Raw genomic sequence first — 22,322 nt, forward strand, 5'->3', positions numbered from 1 at the left:
GGTGGTCAATGGGTTGAGCAGACGTCCAGCTCTTGATCTTGGTTCAGGTCATGGTCTCGGTCAGGCTCCTTGCGAGGTGCCTCGTTGGCTTGGGATTCTCTCCGCCCCTCCCCCCGATCAGCCACATCGTCCAGGGAAGAATGGGGAAATGGAGGAGAGGAGGTGGAGACGCACTGGGCAGCGGGGAGCTGGGGCCCCGGGCAGCCACCTGCAGAGGCGAGCGTCTCTGCATCCTGCATGGAGGGAGGAAAGGTGGTGATCCACGTGTAGGCGAGGCCCTGGGGGGAAGACGAGCAGGTGGGCAGAGGGAGGGCAGGTATTCCCGGCAGTGTGGGGGCAGATAGCACTGTGTGGGGGCGCCCGGGGCTGGTGGCAGAGGTCACAGACTGGGGAATAGCCCCAGGGTGGGGCTCAGCCTCCCCTTCACTGACGTGGCTCTCACCCTGACCTGTCCCCACAACCTGGGCCTCCTGCCAGCCCACCCGGGGCACCCCATCCTCTCTCCCTTCCCTGCTCCTGTCCTGGGTGGCCTGTTCCCTGGCCCTGTCCTGTCCAGGGCCTGGCACAGGTGGACCGGGGGATCCGCGGGGATCTGTGGCCCATGATGTGGGCTGGGTGGTCATCACCTGGGGCAGCGCCATGGACATGGCCAACAGGTCATCTAGCTCCTCCTTTGGCCAGGACAGGAAGCTTGTTAGCACCTGCCAGAGAGCTGAAGCCCAGGGGCCTGGACCATGCCCCAGTGGCCAGGCCGGCTGCCTCCACGGGCGCTGGGGACACTGGGGACACTGGGGGGCAGCGGGCGGGCCTGCATCCTGGGCCCCACTGCCCCTGCTCTCAGTGTGCCCCCCCAGCTCCCAGGCCTGAGCCTTGGTGGCCACTCTGACCCCTGACCCTCATTCCACATGTTTCCATTGAGGCCTTGATGTGCTCTCAGAGGCCAATGTTTCCATTGAGGCCTTGAGAGCTCTTGGTGGCTCTCAGGCCCCGCTGTGGGTCGTTCCCACGCTCCCAGTCACCATGGGCCATTTGGGTTTGCTTTGCTTCTGGCTCTATGGGCCAGCGTCAGCATCCACAGGGCCACTTGGCCCATGTCTGCTCCTACCTGCTCCTGCCCTGCCTGCCCCAGGACAGGGCTGCCCCCAGACAGAGCCGGTCCTACCTGCCAGTCTCTCTGAGGCCAATGCCACCACCTCTGCCCTGTGTCTGTGGCACCATGTTTGGCATACAGTTGGTGCTCAGTAAATGTCTGCTGCAGACCACATGAACTAGGCCCGGTGGGTACTTCAGAACCGGGGCCCACAGAGCCCTGGGGAACAGTAAGACCCTGTGAAGGAGGGAGGAGGGCGAGGAGCCAGGAGATGTGAGAAGGATGTGAGATAGACATGCCTTAGGGAGACCAGTGGCCTGGGTGCTGTGGGTGGGGGGCCAGGTGGGGGGCTGAGGGGGCCTGGAGGTGGTCGGGGCTGAGGGGGCCTGGGGATGGTCAGGCCTGAGGGGGCCCAGGAGGGTCAGGCCTGAGGGGGGCTGAAGGGGCCTGGGGGGATCAGGCCTGAGGGGGCCTGGGCAGGGGACTGAGGGAGCCCAGGGGGTGTCAGGCCTGAGGGGGGCTGAAGGGGCCTGCCGCACAAGAGCCCGAGGCCACATGGACCAGGAGCAGATGTGTCCTGAGAGGATGGCGGATGGGCTAGGATGACGACTGGTAGCAGTGGACGGGTCATCGCTGCCTGGGCCTGTCCACACATGAGGAAGTAGCTCTGCGCTGTAGAAGGAAAGCCAACCCTGGCCACCCTCTCTCCCAGGTCTACTTACCACCAGTTCCCACCCCTGGCCTTCCTCCCCACTGTCCTCCCATCCAGGCCTCCATGCCCTGACCTGATAAGAGGAAGGACCCGGACATGTGTGGGGCGTGAGGAACGTGCCCCAGGGCAGCAGTACCCCCGCACCCCGCAGCACCCAGCCCACACTCTCAGCAGGGGGATGGGTCCTGGCCTTCCAGATGGGTAAGAACCAGGGTCCCAGCTGCTGCCTGGCTGGTGCTGAGGGGCCCTCATCCCGTCTGTGGGACTGTAGGCCTGGGGCCCGTCCGGCAGGAGGCCACCCAGGGGCCTGGTCAGGCCTGGCGTTGAGCAGAGGTTTGGGGGGCAACAGGGAAAACGGGACTTTCTGAGCCTGCTGAAGAACACTGACCCAGGAAAACCGGAAATAACCACCCTGGATCCAGCAGTGTCAGCACCTTCACCCAGACACTCTGCACTTGCAGTCAACGCCACCCTCTCCCTAGAGGGAGCGCTGTGTTGTGCAAGATGCAGCTGCATTTCCTGCTTCACAAACACCAGGCTGTGTCCTTACCCAACCACATCCGCCCAAGGGAAGGGCATCTAGAGCCCAAACTCCTGCCACAGGAGACCCCTTCTTCACCAACACCCTCCATCACACCCTCCTCATACCTCCTCATATACTCCTCACACCTCCCACCACCTCCTCACACCCTCCTTACACCTCACATGCTGCTCACACCTTCCTTACACTTCCTCACACCCTTTTCAAATCCTCTTCATACCTCCACACACTTCCTCACATCCTCACAGCTTCCTCATACACACCACATACCTCCTCACATCCTTTTACACCCTCCTCACACCGCCACACCCTCCTCACACCTCCATAACCTCCTCACCCATCCTCACACCTCATATCATTCTCACACCTCTTCCCACCCTCCTCATACACTCCACACACCTCCATACACCTCCTCACATCCCCCTCATACCCTCCTTACACCCTCCACACACATCCTCACACTTCCTCACACCCCCCTCACATCCTCCTCACACCTCACATCTTCCTCACACCTTCACACCTCCTCAATCTCACTTCTCACCTCCTTATACCCTCCTCACACCCCACACACACCTCCTTATACCTCCATACACCCTTCCCATACCTCCTCACACCTCATTTCACTCTCTCATTAACCCTCCTCACGCCCGTCACATATGTAATCCTGGGAACTGTTCTCTACCCCGGGCAGCCTCTCCCTGCCTCTGCACTCTTCTGAAGGTGGAAAAGGCATCCCAGGACTCTTATAGCCAGGATGAGGACCTACTCTTGTTACTGTAGTATTTGGAAGGGCTTCCTGGAGGAGGTAACATTTTACCAAAGTCTGAAGGTTAAATCCATGGAGAGAGTGTTCCAGCTGTGGGCACAGCATGTGAAATGTGCTCAGGCAAGGATCGCGGGTGTTCCAGCTATAGACGTGTGGAGGTGAGGATATAGGACAGTGAGGGCCTGAGGCTGATGGGGCAAGGGGGCAGGGGAGTTTGTGACCTATGGTGCCTTTCCTGCCCTGATGCACCACTGAACGTGGGACAGGCAGTGACTACCCCGTTTGGGAAGTAGTGGCCTCATGGGTCTCAGGTGGCAGACAGCAGTAGGACCTTCCCCGCCACAGGCCTGCTGGGCCCACCTGTCTCTGGGATGTTTCTTCAAGGGTGCTGTCTTGGTTTGGGTGCTTAGATGTACACATTTACTTCAAGAGGTTGGAAGTCTAGATCAAGGCATCGGCAGATTCGGTGTCTGGTGAGAACCGCTCCTCCTTGCTGGGTCCTCACATGGCAGAGTGAGACACTTGAGAGTCTCTTTTCTGAGCTCACTAATCCCATCCTGGGCTCTACCCTCATGATCCAATTACCCCCCAAAGCCCTCACCCCTACCATCATCCCCTTGGAAGTTAGGTTTCGATATTGTGGGTTTTGGAGCGACACAAACGTTCAGAGCACAGGGTCACCAGCTGAATTTAGAATACGCTGGAAACCTCTCTTCCCCTCCTGGGGGCAGCCGTGTCTGCACCGACACGGAGCGGCCTCATTTTTCTTTCCCGGGGTGTCTTCACCTGGGAGCATCCACCACCATTACCCAGGCGTCTGTCCCCTTCACCAGGGTGTGCCCATCACCTCTTCCCAGCTGTGTCTGAGAGTGGGCCTGACATGGAGAGCACCCCAGGGTGCCTGCCCAGGAGGAAACTGACTCCAGGAATGGGCATCTTGCCCCCTCACGATGGGCGGGGGCTGCAGACCACACACAGCAGCCTGAGCCTCAGGGGTGGGCTGCGCTCGAGGCCAGGGCGAAGCAGGGAACGCCCCACTGGCAGGCAGCCTTGGTGGTGCTGGGAGCAGGGGCACAGCCCGGGGGCCTAGTTCTGGAAGGACGCACGTCCCCAGCCCTGCCTGGCCTGCGGAGGGACTCTGGGGAACCAGCAGGCTCGCAACTCCCCACCCGGCCATGCGGGCTCACCGTGGAGCACAGGCAGCCCTATCTGCGTCCCCGCAGGTGTCCCAGACACCCCGTCCCCCGCTCCCTGCCACCATCGGGCAAGCTCGAAGAGAAGCGGTGGCGAGCATGTGACCAGGCGGCGCTGTCCGGGGAGCTCCCAGGGGCTCCCAGCGCACAAGCGCACAGGCCAGCCAAGGCTGAGCTTGCAGGCACAGCAAGGCCCGTGGCATGGAGGCAGGAGGGGGTGGGGGGTGGGGGAGGTGGGCCCTGAGCTAAGGGTGGGGCACCACGCCCAGAGCAGCTCCCCCTGCTCCAGGCCGTTTGCCTCCACGGGACCTGCCCAAGTCTCCATAAACATCCTGGGGGAACCTGGGCTGACAGACGTGTTTCTGTTTCCCCAGGATGCTGTGGGGGAGGCGCTGATGGGGAAGCATTCGTTAGCGCATGTGATGTGCGGGGAGGGCGGGTGCAAGCCCCACCTTGGCGGCAGTAACAGGTGGTGACAAGACGCCGGAGGGGGTGCAATGCTATGAGGGCGGCTGGCAGGAAGGCACGGCCCAGCGCTGGGGTCTCTGGGGGCTCGCAGGGCCCTCAGGGCTAATGCCCGATGCCAAGGGACTTGCACATTTGCCTTCCCGTGTCCACAAGGGAAGTTTCCATGTTGGGATCCTGAACCTGAGGCTGACAGGTGAGACAGGGATGTAGACACCCTGGTTGAGGGGCCAGGCCTGTGTCCCCACACTGAGGATGAGGTGTCTGGTGCCATCAAACCCCAGGCTGCAGGGGTGTGGGGGTTGTGGGGGTGTTGGGGGTGTGTGTGGGGGGGTGAGGAGCCAGGGGCCAGGACCTCAGATGGCACAATGACAGTTTCATCTCTAAAGGTTCTGTGGACTGTTCTCCTCCAAGACCCTGCCTAGAATCTGGGACAGGATCTCATGCTCATTTCCAGCTTGTGGTCATAGATGGGCCCAGTGGACCCCACAAGGCCAGGTCCTCGCCTCCCGGTGGGGACGGCCTCCCCTCCCAACACAGGGCTGGCAAGGCCAGGTGTGGCCAGGACCTTGATGGGGACACACCACGGAGGGGCAGAGGGCTGCAGGAAAGCCTGGTGCCCTCACAGGCTGGGCCCCCTTCCTGTTTCCTCTTCAGGAGGTGTGGGTGCAGCCCCACCCGCGGGGACACACGAGAACACTGGTGGGGTGGAACGGTGGGAATGGAAAGGATGGGGCACCGTGGCAGCCACGGTGGCAGGGATGGGTGCACACCATGGGGGTGGGGGCTGGAAGTGGGAAGGGCGGCCTGGAGAGGACCTGTGGGGGGACAAGGAACGTGGTGGGCGGGGGTGCCCAGGCGCCCCCAGGCTCCACCACCCTCGCCGGAGGGGCCACGGGGTCTTGGTGGGAATCATCTAGAAAACATTCCTGAGAGAAGTGACAAGGCTCCAACATTTAATGTCGAGCACCTTTGTCAGGCGAAGATAACTTTCTTTAAAAAGTATAAATAGTGAAAAACAAGCATTTAGAAAAGAAGTGGCGGCCTGCGGGGGCATCTCCCGCGTGGAGGGGGAGTCAGAGCGCCCCCGGGGTGTCCGTGAGGAAGGCCAGCAGGAAGCGGCTGACGTGCCTGTCCACGATGACCGGCGAGAAGCCCAGGACGCGCCGGGCCCCCGGCAGCACCTTGGGGTCTGGGAGGCAAGGCGGCCTCAGAAACCGGCCCAGGCCTCCCCAGGCCCAATAGCCCAGCGACGCGAGGGCCCTGCCTGGTGGCCCCCCACGCTCAGCTGAGAAAGGCCGTGCATGGGGGGGTGAGGTAGGGGCCACAGGCAGGGGTCCTGCTCCAGTCCCCCTGCGCCCGCCTCCTCCGAGGCCCGCCCCTCCCCGCCCACGGCTGCCCCCCCCCGGCCCCGCCCTGTACTGCGCAGGCAAGGAAACTGAGGCACGCAGAGGCCAGGCGGCACCCACCTGCAGGGCAGCAGTAGACGAGGAGCGCCAGCCCCGCAGCCAGGCCGAGGCAGGCCAGGAAGGCCACGGGTCCTGGGGAGACAGGCGGCTTGTGGACCTGGGGGCGCCCAGCAAGCACCCCGGGGCCCATGCAGAGGGAGCGAAGGAGCAGCCCCGAGCCGGAGCAGGAGCGGGAGCTTGGGGGGGGGGGTGAGGGGGTGAGAGAGAACAGGAGGAGGCGGTTACCCCTGTCACTGAGCTCGTGGCCCATGGCGCCTGAGTCTAGGTCTGTGCAATCGGAATGCTCTGGAAACAAGACGATGGGGCAGGTTAGCGGGGCAGGGCAAGCGTTCGTCCCGCCCACAGGGGGCCCATCCCCAACCGTGGGTGTGGGGGCGAGACCCGGATGTGAGCACCGGGCAGTGAGTACCCAGCCTTCCGGGCCGGGCTTCAGGGGTAGGCACCGCAGAGGGGACCTTGACTTTCGCGTCTTCTGTCCACTTCCTGAGACCCGGGGGGCCGCGGGCGGGGCCATCGTTCCCGGGGGGCAGGCACCTGTCCCCCTGGGACTGCTGTCCACCCCACCCCCCGCCCCCGCCCGGGGCTGGGAGCGCGCTCTCCCCATGGCCCAGGAGGACGCCTGGGTGCCTGACCCACACCCAGCGGTGGGGCCCCTCCTCCCTCTGGCTGCACATCAGACAACGGCGGACAGCAGCCCCTCCTGCAGGGGACCAGGGGGACCTCAGGACTAAGCCGCCACCTGGGCGCTCCGGCGGGGACCGTCCCTCCAGGCTAGCACCAGCCTGAGGCCCTGGGTGCGCCTCCGGACGGTGCGGAGCGGTGGCGGGACCCACGGAGACACAGGCACGAGGGCGGTGGTGCACGTACGCGGGGCGAGGCGGCTGGGCAGCAGGCCGTGCAGGGGCTGCGCGTGGATGTACAGGGCCCGGTAGAACTCCTGGCAGTCCCGCTCGCCGCTCCGCTGCAGATGGCCCAGGAGGTCGCAGAGCCGCACGCGCACCGACGCCTTGGGGTTCCGGAACTGAGGGCGGGAAGGATGCAGGGGAGGTCAGTGGGGGACAGGGCCTGGGGGGCCTCAGGCAGTGCTGCGGTCACAGCATAGCCAGGGTCCCGCACTCCCTCCCTGCGGAGGCCGGGACACAGCAAGGACAGCGGGGATTTATTCCAACTGTTAGGATCTAATGGCTCGCAGTGTGACTCTGGCAAGTCACTTCACCCCACGATTGTTTCCTCACCTGTAAAAAGGATATAATAAAACCCAAATGGTAGGGTCCTTATGAGGAACCAGTGAGGTGACAGCACAAGGGACGAGTGATCGCATAAGGAAATAACTTGTACAGTCTACAGGAATGTGATCCAAGCTTTTAACACCCAAGGGTTTGGCAGAAAAAACCAAGTTCTTTTGATGTGTTCCATGGAGAAACGTGTGGTTCTAAAGGTCAGCGCACCAGGCACTTGGATCCCCAGAACCTAGAAGCTGTGGCCTGGTGCTGCCACCTGGTGGCAGTGGATCATCCCCCTTGGAACCAGAGTTGAACCAGAAATCCAAGGCCACAGGAAGCACATGGCAGGAGCCATGGAAACTATGAGGAACGGAACAGCGTGGGTGTGTACACGCAAGAGTCTCCCTTTTCTTGTATAAACATCTCAAACTTTTCAATTTTTTTATACAACAAATGTATCTTAGACTTTTAAGTACAATAAAAGGCATACATTTGACCCATACTTTTAACTTACTGCCCCTCTCATAACTGAAGTTCTGAGCCGGCGCAGGGCCCATGGAAATGCTGGCTGTGCTGGGATCAAGCTCGCTGTGCCCAGGAGAGGCCCCAACCCTGCGGACAGCCCCACACACAAACCCCATCACCCTGCACCAGGGCAGGAGCTGCAGCTCCAAGAGCAGGGCTTACTCAGTCCCTCCTCTGCTGGAGGGCCCTGCACCCTAAGGCCCTGGCCCTGTGGGGAATTCAGAGAACGGGTGGCACAGGCAGCGGCACCCAGCCTCCCTCGGTGTCCCCAAAAGTCTGTCCATCCTTGAACCTCTGCAGGAGGCAGGGTGCAGACCCTGCGGCAGTGGGGTAGAGCCTGGCTGGCCCCAGGCCCGCTGGGTGCATTGGCTGCCCCATGGCCTGCGGTGCCCCTGGCATCTCTGGAGGGCCACCCGCAGGTCCCCATGACAGGAGACATAGAGGCTGGCAGAGCTGATGCTCTGGGCCCAAGGCAACCGCGAGAGCCAGGCTTCCACCTCCTGTCTTCTCCCAGCCCAGGGGGGGTGGAATGGGACGTGCCAGCCCCCACCACTACCTTCTGTGCATCCTTGTTGCTGAGGATCTGGGGGTAGTAGCGATTTAGCTGCAGGATGATCCTGTCCACCTGCTGTTCACTGAGGCGTCCCCGGCCCAGGAGGAAAGGCGTGTCCTGGACCAGGCGGTCACAGTAGGTCTGCTCTGAAACGGCAGAGGGCAGAGGGCATGACCAGCAGGGCTGGGGGGTGGGCAGCAGGCCCCCACACCACACACACTGTGGCCCCCAGAGGCACATCAGCCATAAGCAGCCTGACAACTGCTGACCTCCCACCCGAGTGCAAGATGCACAGCCCGGAACCCCCGTCCTGCCCTTCCCGCACTAGAGATGGTGGGCGCCAGTGCACTGGAATGACCCCCTGGGCTCAGAGGCAGAGTGGAGGCTCCAGCCGCTCTCGATGCCACAGAGCTCACTGGAGAAGACAGGGCAGCCTGTGTCGGCATGGCCATGGGACAGCGTTGCTCGCAAGGCCCTGAGAAGCCGCTGCAGCACAGCAGGGTGCCCACCTGGGGGCCGGGGGTGCTCTCCCCACTGTTCTTCTTCCAGGACCATCACTAGAGCATCACAGTGCACTTTCTTCCTTGTTAAGAATGTTCTTCAGAACAACGGGCCTTTAACAACCAGGGGTGGGTTTGTGGTGTTTGTGGTTGGTGGGGACATAGGATCCCCCAGGGGGAGTGTGATTCCACAGCATCAACTACCTTCACCCCCACCTTCACCTCCACCCCGTGGCAGCCTGGCGTACGTGTCCGCGGACAGGGGCCGGGCGCCTGTGTGTGACTGGAATTAACTCGGCATCAAGTCAATTCGATGGTTATATTGTGCGCAATACTCAGGATAACCACAAAGAAAATATCCACGGGATACAGACAAAAGGGAATCAGAATGTGCTACTAGAAAAAGTTGACTAACCACAAAAGACAAAAATGCTACAGACATCAGAAAACAAATAGCAAAAAGGCAGAAACAAGTTATTATCAGTCATTACAGTATGTATTTAGATGTAAACAGATTAAAGACACAGATCGGCAAAATGGATTTGTGATGTTGTGATTTAAAGTAGGGACTACACTCTTGATCTTCATCCCAATTCCTGGTCCAGAGCTCCCACGAGCCTGGGGATGTCCTAAGTGAGGAGATGTGAAGGGGAAGGTGGCTTTTTTCTAACAAGCCCCTTTCAGCCTCTGACTTCATGGCAATGGGCGGAGACTCCCGAAGTCCCTGAAGAACCACAGGATAGGAGCTGCTATCTGGTGAAGCTAAGCACATGGTTAGAGGCCTGGAGCTTTTCTGTCCTCTGGACCCGGCCTCCAGGAGGGGAGCGGGGCTGAGACTGAATCAGTCACCAAGGGCAGTGGTTTCATCTATTGTGCCTAAAACAACCCGTGTACCAAGCCACAGGAAGGAGCCTGAAGAGCTTGGTTGCTGAGTGCATGAGGCGCTGGGAAGGTGGTCTGCCTGGCCCTGTGGAAGGAGCATGGAAGCTCTGCGCCCCTCCTATGGCCTGTGCCCTAAGCTCCTCTTCCATGTGGATGTTCACTTGTGTCCTTTGAAATACCCTCTGTCATACTGGCAATAGTATGTGGAGCCAGCTCCCAGGTTCTGTGAGCTGAATAAATGACTGCACCAGAAATGGGGTCATGGGACCCTCAATTTACAGCCACTCAGTCAGAAGCAGCAGCACTGAGCCCTCAACAGGTGGGACTTGATGCATCAGAAGTGAGTTGAACCATGAGACTCACAGTGGGTGTCAGAGAACTAACTACCCTATGGGAGGCAGAACCACATATCTGGTGAGCACAAGCATCAGGGGGCCTCGGGAGGGTGAGTGCTGGGGGCAGGAATAGAGGGAAGTAGAGCTTTTTTCCTCTGGATTAAAATAAGTATGATTCAACTATATGCTGTCCCCAAAAGACTCTAGCCCAAAGATGCCCAGGGGCTGAGAGTGAGAAGAGGGGAACAGGGGCTGGGCAAATAGCAGCCCAAGGAGCAGGGGCGGCTGCACAAATAGGACAAGAGAGACTCTGTCCCAAAGATGAGAGACAGGAAGTACATCACGTGTCAATATAAGGGTCAATTCAAGATCTAAAACAGGCGCCAGCTATCAGAGCCCCCAAATAATAGTAAAAGTTTAGTAATAATGAATAATAACAGCAGAGCCGTCAGTACCCCACTTCCAGGAACAGCCAGAACAGCAAGGGAACTGCGGGTATGGGCTGTGCTGTAAACACTCACACTCACACATGCACACATATACGCACACACATGCACGCAGACGGTCCACCTAACAGCACAAGCACATCCCATCTAACTGGGCTTCGCACACACTGTGTTCCTACAAACTGAAGGTCTGTGCCAACCCTGCGTGGAGCGAGTCCACAGGCGCCACTTTTCCAACGTCACCTGTTTGTCATGTCTTTGTGTCACATTCTGATAATTCTTACAATTCAAACTTTTCATTCTTCAAACCTTACTTCAAACCTTTTCATTATCATTAAGTGTTAATGGTGATCTGCAATCAGTGATTATGACTCACTGGAAACTCAGATGATTGGTAGCATTTTTTAGCAATAAAATATTTTTAATTAGGGTACGTACATTGTTTGCCAGACATGCTACTGTGCCCTTGAGAGATCACAATATAGTGTAAATGCAACTTTTATACGCACTGGGAAACCAAGAAATTCACTAGACTCGCGTGATTGCAATATTTGCTTTATTATTTACTGTCTGGAACCAAACCCACAAGAACTCCAAGGTGGGCCTAAATGCCCTCTCCTCAAGCACACACAGAACACTCCAGGAAAGACCACAAAACAAGTTTGGCTACAAAAGAAGTCATATTTTAAAAGACTGAAATCATACAAAGGGTGTTTTCTGATCACATGGAATAAAGCCAGAAATCAGTAACAGAAGGAAAACTAGAAAATGCACAATTATGTGAAAATGAAACAATGAATGGATCAAAGAAGAAATCCCAAGGGAAATTAGAAAATACCCTGAGACAAATGAAAATATAAATACAAAACACCAAAACTTACAAGATGCCATGAAAGCAGTTCAGAGGAAGACATTTACGCTGTATACACTTTACAACAGAAGAGAGATCTCAGATCAACAATCTACCTGTTACACCTGAAGGAAGCAGGAAGGGAAGAGCAAACTAGACCCAAAATACCAGAAGGGAAGAAACAATAAAGATTAGAGCAAAGATAAATGCAATGGAAAATAGAAAAACAAAATCAAAAGTTGGTTCTTTGGAAAGATCAACAAACTCACAAACCGTGAGCTAGACTCAAGTTACTAATATAAGAAATAAGAGTATGGACAGGACTACCAATTTTATAGAAATAAAAAGGATTACAATAGAATACTATGAAAATTTGTAACCCAACAAATTTGACAAATGAGATGAAGTGGACAAATTCCTAAAAACACACAATGTACCAAAAGCAAAACACAAATATAGACAAATCTGAATGGACCTCTAACTAGCGAGGAAATTAAATTATTAATCAACATTATCCTAACAAATAAAAGCCCAGCAACAGATGGCTCCACTGGTGAATTCTACCAAACATTTAAATACTAATAGTTAAATTCTTCCGAAAAACAGAAAGAATACTTCCTAACTCATCCCATGAGGACAGCATCACCCTAATACAAGACAAGTATACTACAACCAATATCTCCTATAAACACTGATGTCAAAATCCTCAACAAAACACTAGTAACCTGAATTCAACAGCATACTAAAAGGATCATACCCCAGAATACCAGGATGTTTCAACATGTGATAATCCATTCATATTACGTTAATAGAATGAAGTAAAACACACACACATCACAATCATCTCAAGCTTTGCAGAAAGGGCATCTAGGGATCTCCCTAGATTTACCCTTTCTTGATTAAAGAAAAAACGTTAGGGATGCCTGGGTGGCTCAGCTGAGCGTCTGCCTCCAACTCAGGTCGTGATGCCGGGGTCCTGGGATCGAGTCCCACATCTGGCTCCCCGCATGGAGCCTGCTTCTCCCTCTGCCTGTGTCTCTGCCTCTCTCTCTGTGTCTCTCATGAATAAATAAACAAAATCTTAAAAAAGAAAAGAAAAGAAAAAAAAAAGAAAAGAAAAAAAAAAGAAAAGAAAAAACCTTTCAGGGAACCTAGGTGGCTCAGCCAGTTAAGCATTTGCCTTCGGCTCAGATCATGATCTTGGGGTCCCGGGGTTGAGCTCCAGGTCGGGCTCCCTGCTAAATGGGAAGTCTGCCTCTCCCTCTGCCTGTGCCCCTCCCCTTGCTTGTGTGTTCTCTGTCAAATAAATAAAAGTCTTTTAAAAAATAAAGAAAAAAAATTTTCCAAAAATTAAGACTAGAAGAAAATTTCCTCAACATGAAGAAGGTCATATATGACAAGCCCACAGCAAAGATCATACTCAGTGTGGGAAGACTGAAGGACTTCCCCTATGACCAGGGAATCCTGCCAAGCAAGATGCCCACCCTCGTCATTCCTATTCAAAGTTGCACTGGAAGTTCCAGCCAGCGCAATCAAACAAAAAAGGGAAATAAAATGTATTCAAATGAAAAGTAAGAAGTAATATTATCTCTTTTTGCAGATGACATGATTTTATATATAGAAAATCTTAAAGGTCAAAATCAATCAACAAATTCAGCAAAGCTATAAGATACAAAATCAATACATGAAAATCAGTTCTATCTCTATACGTTGACAATGAACAATCCAAAAAGAAAGGTAAGAAAACAATTCTATTTACAATGGTATCAAAAAGAACACAATACTTAGGAATAAATTTAACCAAGGAGGATAAAGACTTGTACACTGAAAACTCAAAACATCACTGAAAGAAATTTAAAAAGATACAAAAATAAATGGAAATATACCCTCTGTTCACGGATCTGGAAGATTTAATGGTGTGAAGATGACAATACTCCCAAAGTGATCTAAAGAGTCAATGTAATTCCTATCCAAACTCCAATGATGTTTCTTGGTTTTCATCCTAAAAGGAACCTTTATAGCCAAAACCATCCTGAAAAAAAAGAACAAAGTTGGAAGACTCACACTGGTTTTAAAACTTACAACAAAGCTACAACTATCAAAACACTGTGACACAGGCATAAGGACAGACATACAGACCAACAGAATAAAATAGAGTCCAGAAGGAAACCCTATTCTGAGTGGGTAGGCCTGTGTGTGGAGAAAGGCAACACACAGGATGGGAGAAAATATTTGCAAAGCATACATCAGATAAGGGCAATACCCAGAATGTAAAAAGAACTCCTATCATTCCATAACAACAAAAACCCATATGTGACACAATTCAAAAATGGGCAAAGGACTTGACAAGGCACTTCTGTGAAGAAGACATACAGGACTCTGGAGAGCATGCCAAGATGCTCACAGCTACTCGTCACGAGGGAAACGCAGAGAAAACTACAATGAGAAAACACTTCACACTCGGGAGCGGGTGCTCACATGTAGTCACATACAAACAGGAACGCAGAGAGTGGGACACACACGGGGACAACTTGAACCCTAAGCAAGCGCTGGGGGACTAACGGTGCCATCCCTGCAGAGAACAGGAAAGTCAAACGCGGACTTACCCCTGGACCCAGCAAGCCCCTCCTGGCACACACTCATCGCAGGACTGAGAGCAGGGACTCGCTGACCTGCCTGACATTCAGGGTGGCTTTACTCACAGCAGCCAACAAGCAGAGACAACCCCGGAGTCCTCGTACAGACGGATGCATAAACGCACCCTGTAGAACATTCCACAGGCACAGAGGGAGGAAACTTGGCACAGATGTTACAACATGGTGACCCCTGAAAACGTGCTATGTGAAACAAGGACCCAAAAGGACAAATATTACATGATTTCCACTTATATGAAATATACAGAACGTCAAATTAAAGAGAGAGCCAGAGGCTGGGGGCGGGGGAGGAAGGGAGTTGCTGGGTACAGGGACAGCTTTCCCCAGGTGATGACCAAGTTCTGGAAGCAGACAGTACTGATGGTTTCACAACGCGGTGCATGTATGTCATGCCACTGAAATGGTTAACACGGTAAACTATGTACGTTTTAGCACACACACAGGTAAATGCATAATTGTGCAGTGGCTCTGTTTAATCAGTTTTACAAGGAAATAAAATTCAGGGATAAAAGAAAAGATCTTTGGAGTCACAAAAAGGCAAGGAGGAAACTTTTTTTTTTAGGCAGGGAGGAAACTTGAATGCATATTGTTAAGGGAAAGAAGCCAGTCTGCAAAGTTAACATACTAACTATACGATATTCCAGAAAATGTGAAACTATGGAGATCGTAGAAAGATCTGCCAGGGCTGAGGCGAGAACAGGTGATGAAGGGGCAGAGCCCAGGGGAATTTTAGGGCAGTGGAACCACTCTGTTTGACACTGTAATGGGGGGGTCTACAGGACACTATGCCCTTTTCAAAAGTCATAGAATGCACAACACAGAAGTGAACTATAATGTAAACTATGGGCTTTAGTTAGTAATAATGTATTGACAGTGGTTCATTGCCTGTAACAGATATATCACATCAATGCAAGATATTATTAATAAAGGAAAGTGGGTTTGGGGAGGAGTATGGGACCCTCTATACCAACTGCTCAATTTTCTGTATACTAAAATAACTCTAAAAATAAAACATATTAATTAAAGAGAAATCCTACTTTGAAAATCCATAGCTAAATTTTAAAGAAAAAAAAAAAAAGGAAAGGACAGATAGCAAATGAATCCTTGGGTCCAGTGGCATTGCCTGGGAAGGAGCATGAAGGAACTTTCTGGAGTGATAGAAATGTTTGACTTCATTGGGTCTGGGTTGGTATTTCCATGGATGTATAAATTTGTCAAAAAATTTAAAATTATTAATTTAAAATAAGTGTACCTGTTGTCAGTAAATAATCTCAGTAAAGTTGATTTTTTAAAATAGGGTGACACCGGGGTACCCGGGTGGCTCAATGGTTGAACGCCTGCCTTTGGCTCAAGTTGTGATCCCAGGTCCCGGGATCAAGTCCCACGCTGAGCTCACCGCAAGGGGCCTGCTTCTCTCTCTGCCTGTGTCTCTGCCTCTCTGTGCGTGTCTCTTTTAAAATAAATAAAATTTTAAAAAATTTTTAAATGGGGTCACATCATGGGGCCGACTCATCTCTCTCTCTCTCCTACTGCCACCTCCTCCTGGCTGGTCTTTCTCCCCCCAAAATATGCATTTCGAACCTCTGAATCTTTCCAGGCCCTGAAAGTCTACCTGGAAGACAGACTCATCAGCAGCCCCACCGTGCTGAGGAAGCTACCCGCAGGGCCACCAGAAGACCCGCATGGCCACATGGGAAGGACCACCCTGGTCATCTGGCTTCACCACTTGCAGCCTCTCTGACTCAAGAGGCAAGAACAGTGGCCACAGTTCATGGCACATGCCCCAGGACCAGCCATTCTGTAGGCTCTATGCGTACAGATCATCTCCATCTTTCCAGTAGCTCTGCAACTCCTGCAAGACCACCTCCCCTGTTTGTGAATGGGGACACTAAAACAGGGCAAAGAGATACAGTACCTGCCTAAGACCTCAGCCAGTGAGGGAGTGAAGATGGATGGAGGCTGGACCCATGCACAGCTTTGTGGCAACCTCTTGACATCCAGACTCCCCACTTGTGTAATTAACATAGTAGTTAACTGTACAGTTAGCTGCATCAAGTCTGCTCCTGGCCTGGCTGCAGGTTCTTCTGCCCAGTGCTGTCTCTGCAGTGTGTGCACACGGCAGGCACACAGCAGGAGCTCACTAAAGAGTGCTGGAATGAATGGCCCAGGGCTATGGGTGGACTAAGGGGTAGATGCTGTGGCGGCTCCTCATGCTGCAGCCCGAGCAAAGAGAAGTCTATTGCGGAAAGTGTGAGTCACCTGACATGGTGGCACAGCCTGGGGCTGAAGCTTTCTGTGGTGGTTAGAAGCTGTGCGTGTGAACCACACCCGGAGGGCCACACCCAGGAACGAAAAAGCACAGGAAAATGAAATGGCTCTGGTCCCAGGCACTGATCAACAGTCCCAGACAGTGTTCAAGGATAGAGGGGAATGCTCTGGCACAAAACCCAGCAGGACTTTGCTAGCTTCTTTGGCCAAGCCCCACCTCCCCTACCTTCTTACCCAGTTGGTGCTAAGACCACAGACCCCAACCCCTTACCCCTGCCTGGCACTCAAGGTCCTGTGGGAGCTGCCTTACCCCAGGCCACTGAGCCATCCTGCAGAGCAGCCCCCATTGGCACCATCCTGCCTGGGACCCTATGCAAGGATGGGAACACCTGTCCTGTGGTTTCTCCCTGCACCATGTCGTGCTCAGCTCACTGTCCTCCCCTGCAGAGCCCTTGCTGGGCTCCACTGGCTCCTGTCCCTCTCAGAATCCCCTCCTGTTTCAGGGCTGGACCTGGCCTCAGGTGTGGAGCTGAGAGGGCTCAGTCCCCAGCACCCCACAAGGCAGGGCCTGGTTCCACAGCAACAGGAACAGCTGTAGTGACAGCTGGCTAGCACTGGCCTGGGCAAACTCATCAGGTCCAAATGCTCATCCTGCAACCTGTCATGGAGGCCCCAGGACCAGCACAAGGCAGGTGCCCCGACAGTGCACAGGGTCAGTGAGCCAGGGACTTCATCCCTGCAGCCCCGCAAGCACAGTCCATCTGACTACACTGGGTCTGCACTTTCGGGGCCTCAGTTCCCCATTTCAGAAGCGACAGGCTGTGACAGGAGGGATCTCTAGAGGCTCGGCACTCAGACTTGGCTGTGAGAAAGGGGCAGGAGGGGAGTCCCCCACAGGACCTTGAGGGGCCCTGGGCAGGACACAGGTCTTGTTCTGCCTCTGCCACTGACTACCCCGGCAGCCTGGGGCTTGGCACTCATCTAACCTGAGGTTTTATTTCCTTCTCCACATAGAGGACACCCTATATGTCCCTCTACAGCAACTCTGGATGGGAGGCACTTAGCCACAAATATAAAGGATTAGGGGAGATGACAGGGGAATGGGAAGAAGCTAGGGTCTCTTCTGACCTAGGTGGGACACTGTGGTCCCAAAAAACATCAGGTCCCAGCCCATGACATCCTACTGGAGGGACTCCAGTGAGCAACCCGGGGGAGCAACCACATTCCCTGATCGCGCTGTCCAAGGTCCCTCGCCAACCCATCACCATTACGGGTGTCTCCCCCACTGAAGTTCCCCTGCTCAGCTGGGACCAGGAGGGGGGTGGGCTCTCCAATCCAAACAGGCCTGGGCGGGGTGGGGGGGCGGGGATGGCTGGGCTGGGCACCCGTCCCAGGGAAGGAAGCTGCAGTGGGGGGGCACTCTGCAGTGGGATCAGGCTGTGTGTGTGTGTGGGGGGGGGATGGCTGGGCCCCGGGAAGGAAGCTGCAAGGGGGGCAGGCTCTCCAGTGGGATCAGGCTCCGGGAGGATGGCTGGGCTGGGCCCCAGTCCCCGGGGAAGGAAGCTGCAGGGGTGAGGGTCCCCGGCGCAGCACAAAGCCTCGGGGGGTTGAGCCTGTATCCTCGGTTCCCCGGGGACGTCCCGGGACACAGCACCGTCCCAGCGGTACGCGCCCCTCTGGGAGCCCTGGGCTGAGGCTGGAGGGGCTGCAGGGGGACCCCGGAGAACCGCCGCCCCCGCCCTCAGGCCGCCGCGCCCGTCCCGGGAGGGCATCCCGGACCCCCGCCCGCCCGCGCTCACCTGTCATGGCGGCGGCACGGCCCGTCCCGCTGTCGCGGTCCGCGGGTCGGGTTGTCAGCCGGCCGGCCGCCCGGCTCCTCTCGGTTCCCCCGCCCCTTCCCGGCAGGCCCCGCCCCCGCCGGCAGGCCCAGTCCCGCGTCGCCGCCGCCGCAGCCCCAACCCGCCCGCACTGAGCCCGCCCTTTCCCGTTACGCTCCGCCCCCAGCGGCGGCGGCAACTCGAGGACCCTAAGCCCCGTCCCCCACTGGAGCCCCGCCTCCTCCGGCGACAGGTACGCCGCCGTCCGGAGGCCTTGGCCCCGCCCCTCACGGAGCCCCACCCTCGCTAACGTCACAGCTCCGCCCCCGCCCGCTTCGAGGCCTTCCGAAGTCTCGATCCTTGCTCGCCCGGCGTAGGGTACGGAGTACCCCGAAGCCCTTAGCTCCGCCCCTCGCTGAGTCCCGCCCGCCGTTCTTTTCCAGGACCCTAAACCCCGCCCCAACTGTAGCCCCGCCCCTTCCGGCGACGGCGAGGTCGCAGCCACAGCCCTGAGCCCCGCCCCTCATTGGAGTCCGCCCCAACCCCGGCGCACCCTCCGCCTATTGGCCCCGCCCCGCGGTGGCTCCACCCACTCCGCCCTCGCCCGTGCGTCGGCCTCTCGGGAGTAGGCGTTCAGCGCCGGGGGCCCAGTCGGCTGCCCCGCCCCGCCGTGGCTCCGCCCGCTCCGCCCGCTCCGCCCCCACCCAGGCCACGCCCCACGCCGGCCCCGCCCGGGAGTAGGCGTTCAGCGCCGGGGGCACAGTCCGCTGCCGCGCCCCGCCTCGCCTGGCGCCTCGCTGCGCCCCTCGCCCGGAATGAGGAACCTGAGAGAGAGGGACTTACCTCAGGTCACACGGGTCAGGCTGTAGGAGACAGAGAGGAGAAGCCAGACCTAGCTGTGTGGCCTGAGTGGAGCCGGCCTCTCCTGAGCGCCCTGCCGGTAGCGGAGGACGCCAGCCCGGCAGCGACCCTGACGAGGAGCCTTTGCCTTGCCTGAGCCTCAGTTTCCCTCTCTGTGAGCTCGGGCAGCTCTCCCCCGGCTCAGGAAGCCGCAGCCACACAGGTGCGGCTCCCAACTACAAGGTGGAGATGGAGATGGAGTTGGAGAGCCCGCAGCAAGGAGCGAGGGGCCACTCTGGCCACTGCGGACAGGGCTTGGCCTTCCCACGTTTGCGGCCCTAAGGTGCGGCCCCGACCCGGAGTTCACCCCAAGGCCGCACTCCCCCGTGTGTGCGTCAGCTGTCCGGGTAGAGCAGGTCCGGGACTGCCCGGCACTGCTGGGTGCGCGGGGGTCTCCGGGAACAGGTGCACTTGTCTGGAAATCCCAACTCTTGGGGCTGGGCTTGGCGGTCACTGCATGGGAGCTGCCCTCTCCCCAAAAGCGGGGAGTGGATGTGCTCGGCTTCCCTGGGAGACCCAGGCCAAGGGACCGCAGGGGCAGGAGGTCAGGGCGCTGCCTGGGGTTCCTGCTGGCCTGTTACCTGCGCGCTAGGGCGCCTGCCACCAGCTGCCGCCGGGTGCTCCCTCCACAGGAGCATCCCCATTGCTCCGCGTTCCGCGCACGGTCACCCCCGCCTCGCCTCTCGGGTGTTTCTCAGTCTAGGAGCGAGGTCAAGCGCTGTGAGGGCGGGGTCTGCATGGGACTGGGGGTTTCCCAAGTGCTCCCCTCCTGCAGCCAGCGCCACCAACATTCCACCTCCACGGCCACTCCCGTGCGTGGTGGGTGGGACACAAGCACAAAGCGTTGGAGTCCCTCACGAGGACAGGCCTCCCAGGGACAGGAGTCTCTCCAAGGGTCCCCACCCAGTGCACACGAACTGGTCCTCTGCGCCCTCCCACTGTGTCCTCTGGGGAGCTGGGGGAACTGTGCGATGGGGCAGGGGTCTAGTAGCCCGGCCCCCACCCTGGGAACGGCAGGTGGTCCTCCTCTCCAGCCCTAGAATGGTGTTCTCCCCACCACGGTGGCCCCGCAGGGCAGGGGTCCTGGGATCCCTCACCCCCCTGCTGAGCACTGAGGGTATCACATGGGGAGGGATCGCCCTGTAGGGCTTTGTGGGGACCCCTGAAGTTGCTACCCCTGCCCTGGACCTCCTGACTCACTGGCCCTGACCCTTACACCTCAGACTTCCCGTTCTTTTGAGTTGTCACTATAGCATGATTTATGGGAAAATAAACTATTTTAAAAGGTCATGGAAGCACACCCCAGGTGGTGTCTGCACCTGCACCTGCCCCCCCCCCCTCGCCGCCCTGACCCTCCCAGGGTGCCCCTTTCTTATTCAGGCCTCTTCTTGGTCCCTGCCTCAGCCAGGTCCAAAGGTAAGACCCAGGAATGCTGGCAGCTCACCACACAAGGGGCTCATCTCCCTAATAAAGACATCCTGTAGGTCAGAAAGGGGTCAACACCCCTGTATTCAGTGAAGGGGGGGCAGGCTCATGGGCCCTCCATTCTGACCATGATGAGAATCTCATGTTTCATGGATCTGAGATCCTGGTCAAGCCCTGCATGTGCCAGCGGCGGGGAGTGCGCACCACAGGGCACCTCCCAGGCTCTGGGTCCTGCCCCTCAGCACGGCCTGCCATCTCCCCACGAGGACGTTGGCTCCCGAGGACGGGGCCACATCTGCCTTGGTCGCGGTGCAGGCATCCAGCAGGCGCTCCACAAGTGAGCCGAGGAAGGAGGGGCTGTAGGCAGTGGGGCTGTGGGGTGCCACGGGCTGGGGCTGGCCTGTGTGGCCGAGCTGACCATGCAGAGGGCCAGTGCTGGGTGATGAGGGGCCCGCGTGGGGAGGAGGAGCCAGCATGTCCTCCTCCCACATTCTCATGCTGCCCAGGGCCCACCGTTTGATCCTTTGCTTTTTCATTCCACACATGCTTCCTCGACACCTGTCACGTGCCCAGCTCAGGGTTAATCGTCACAGGGAAAGTAGAGGGGACCCCCATCCCAACAGAGGTTCCTATGATCCTACCAAGTGACGGGGTGTGGGCGCTGGTGACAGCAAGAGGCTGCTGAGGGGCTGCCAGCCCCCAAGATGGCCCCACCACCCTCACACCCCTGGTCTCACCCTTTGGCAGTGCCCTCCAATGGCCAATCGGCCTGGCCTGTGCATCTGGTGACCTGGGGCAGATCAAGCCAGTGCCCTCTGAGGCCAGGTCATCCAGTGCACTGGGCTCTGCCCTTTCCCTCCCGGGCTGCCTGCTCCGGGGGCACCACGTGCTAGGGTCACTCAGGCCACTCCTGTGACCCCTGGCTGTGGCACCCCCAGCTCTCCTGGGCAATGGCTCTGCCATCCAGGCTGCACCTGCCCCAGTGGGCACCACATCCTCTCCCTCCCTCCTGCCCCCCTGCCCCTGAAGCCCCTCATGGAGCCTGGACTCCTCTCTGTAACCCTAGCTGTTGGGAACCAAGCAGAATGGGGCCATCCTCCGTGCCCCTCTCCATCCCGGTCTTCCTGCCCTCACACCAGCAGCCCAGGGTCACATACCTGCCTCCCCTCACGGGTACCCCCAGACCCTGACAGCAGGCTTGCCACCGCCTCATCCTGACAAGGGCTAGGGCATGAAGAGGGCCAGGTGACCCAAGACTTGAGACAGGAGAACTCAGAGCCTCGGCAGGATGTGCAGAAACCCTATAAGGAGCAGAGCCGCTTCTGATAGCATCCTCATCACCCTCGAGGGGATCAAGGGCACAGGGCAGCCTGTTGGCCCAGCTTGGGCCCCTGCAGCTGAGTCTGCAGCACCATCAGAGGTGTGTATGTGGCCAGGAACCCCCATTGTGTGGACACTGCACTGCTCTGGTTGAGGGCTGGGTAGGACCCTGCCCAACCAATGTCCCCCATGTCCCCCAAAGGAGCCTGATATGGAAACTGCCACGTGTCCAAGCGAGTGCTGCATATACTCTCTGCCCTCAGGACCCCACTCTGAGACCCACCCTATGGAACAGCACCCCAGAACAGGAAGGATGTTGGTACCAAACGTAACAGCTGAAAACCACCCAAGGGTCCCTCAGCAGGTGGCTTCCCACAAGAACCAAGGG

General features: G+C 57.0%; 1 protein-coding gene across 1 annotated transcript; it reads right to left on the minus strand.

Annotated features, from left to right (window-relative positions):
- Nucleotides 1–5,702: 5,702 nt before the first annotated feature.
- Nucleotides 5,703–18,470, minus strand: CARD19 (caspase recruitment domain family member 19). The gene is made up of 6 exons (XM_077910954.1): nt 18,272–18,470; nt 8,541–8,683; nt 7,104–7,257; nt 6,462–6,521; nt 6,237–6,308; nt 5,703–5,959 (listed from the first exon to the last, which is right to left on the minus strand). Exons 1-6 carry the CDS (start codon nt 18,276–18,278, stop codon nt 5,844–5,846), a joined length of 552 nt encoding a protein of 183 aa, XP_077767080.1. The 5' UTR covers nt 18,279–18,470; the 3' UTR covers nt 5,703–5,843.
- Between the last annotated feature and the right edge of the window lie 3,852 nt (nt 18,471–22,322).

Source organism: Canis aureus, chromosome 1, assembly GCF_053574225.1.
Source record: "Canis aureus isolate CA01 chromosome 1, VMU_Caureus_v.1.0, whole genome shotgun sequence".
NCBI classification, from domain to species: domain Eukaryota; kingdom Metazoa; phylum Chordata; class Mammalia; order Carnivora; family Canidae; genus Canis; species Canis aureus.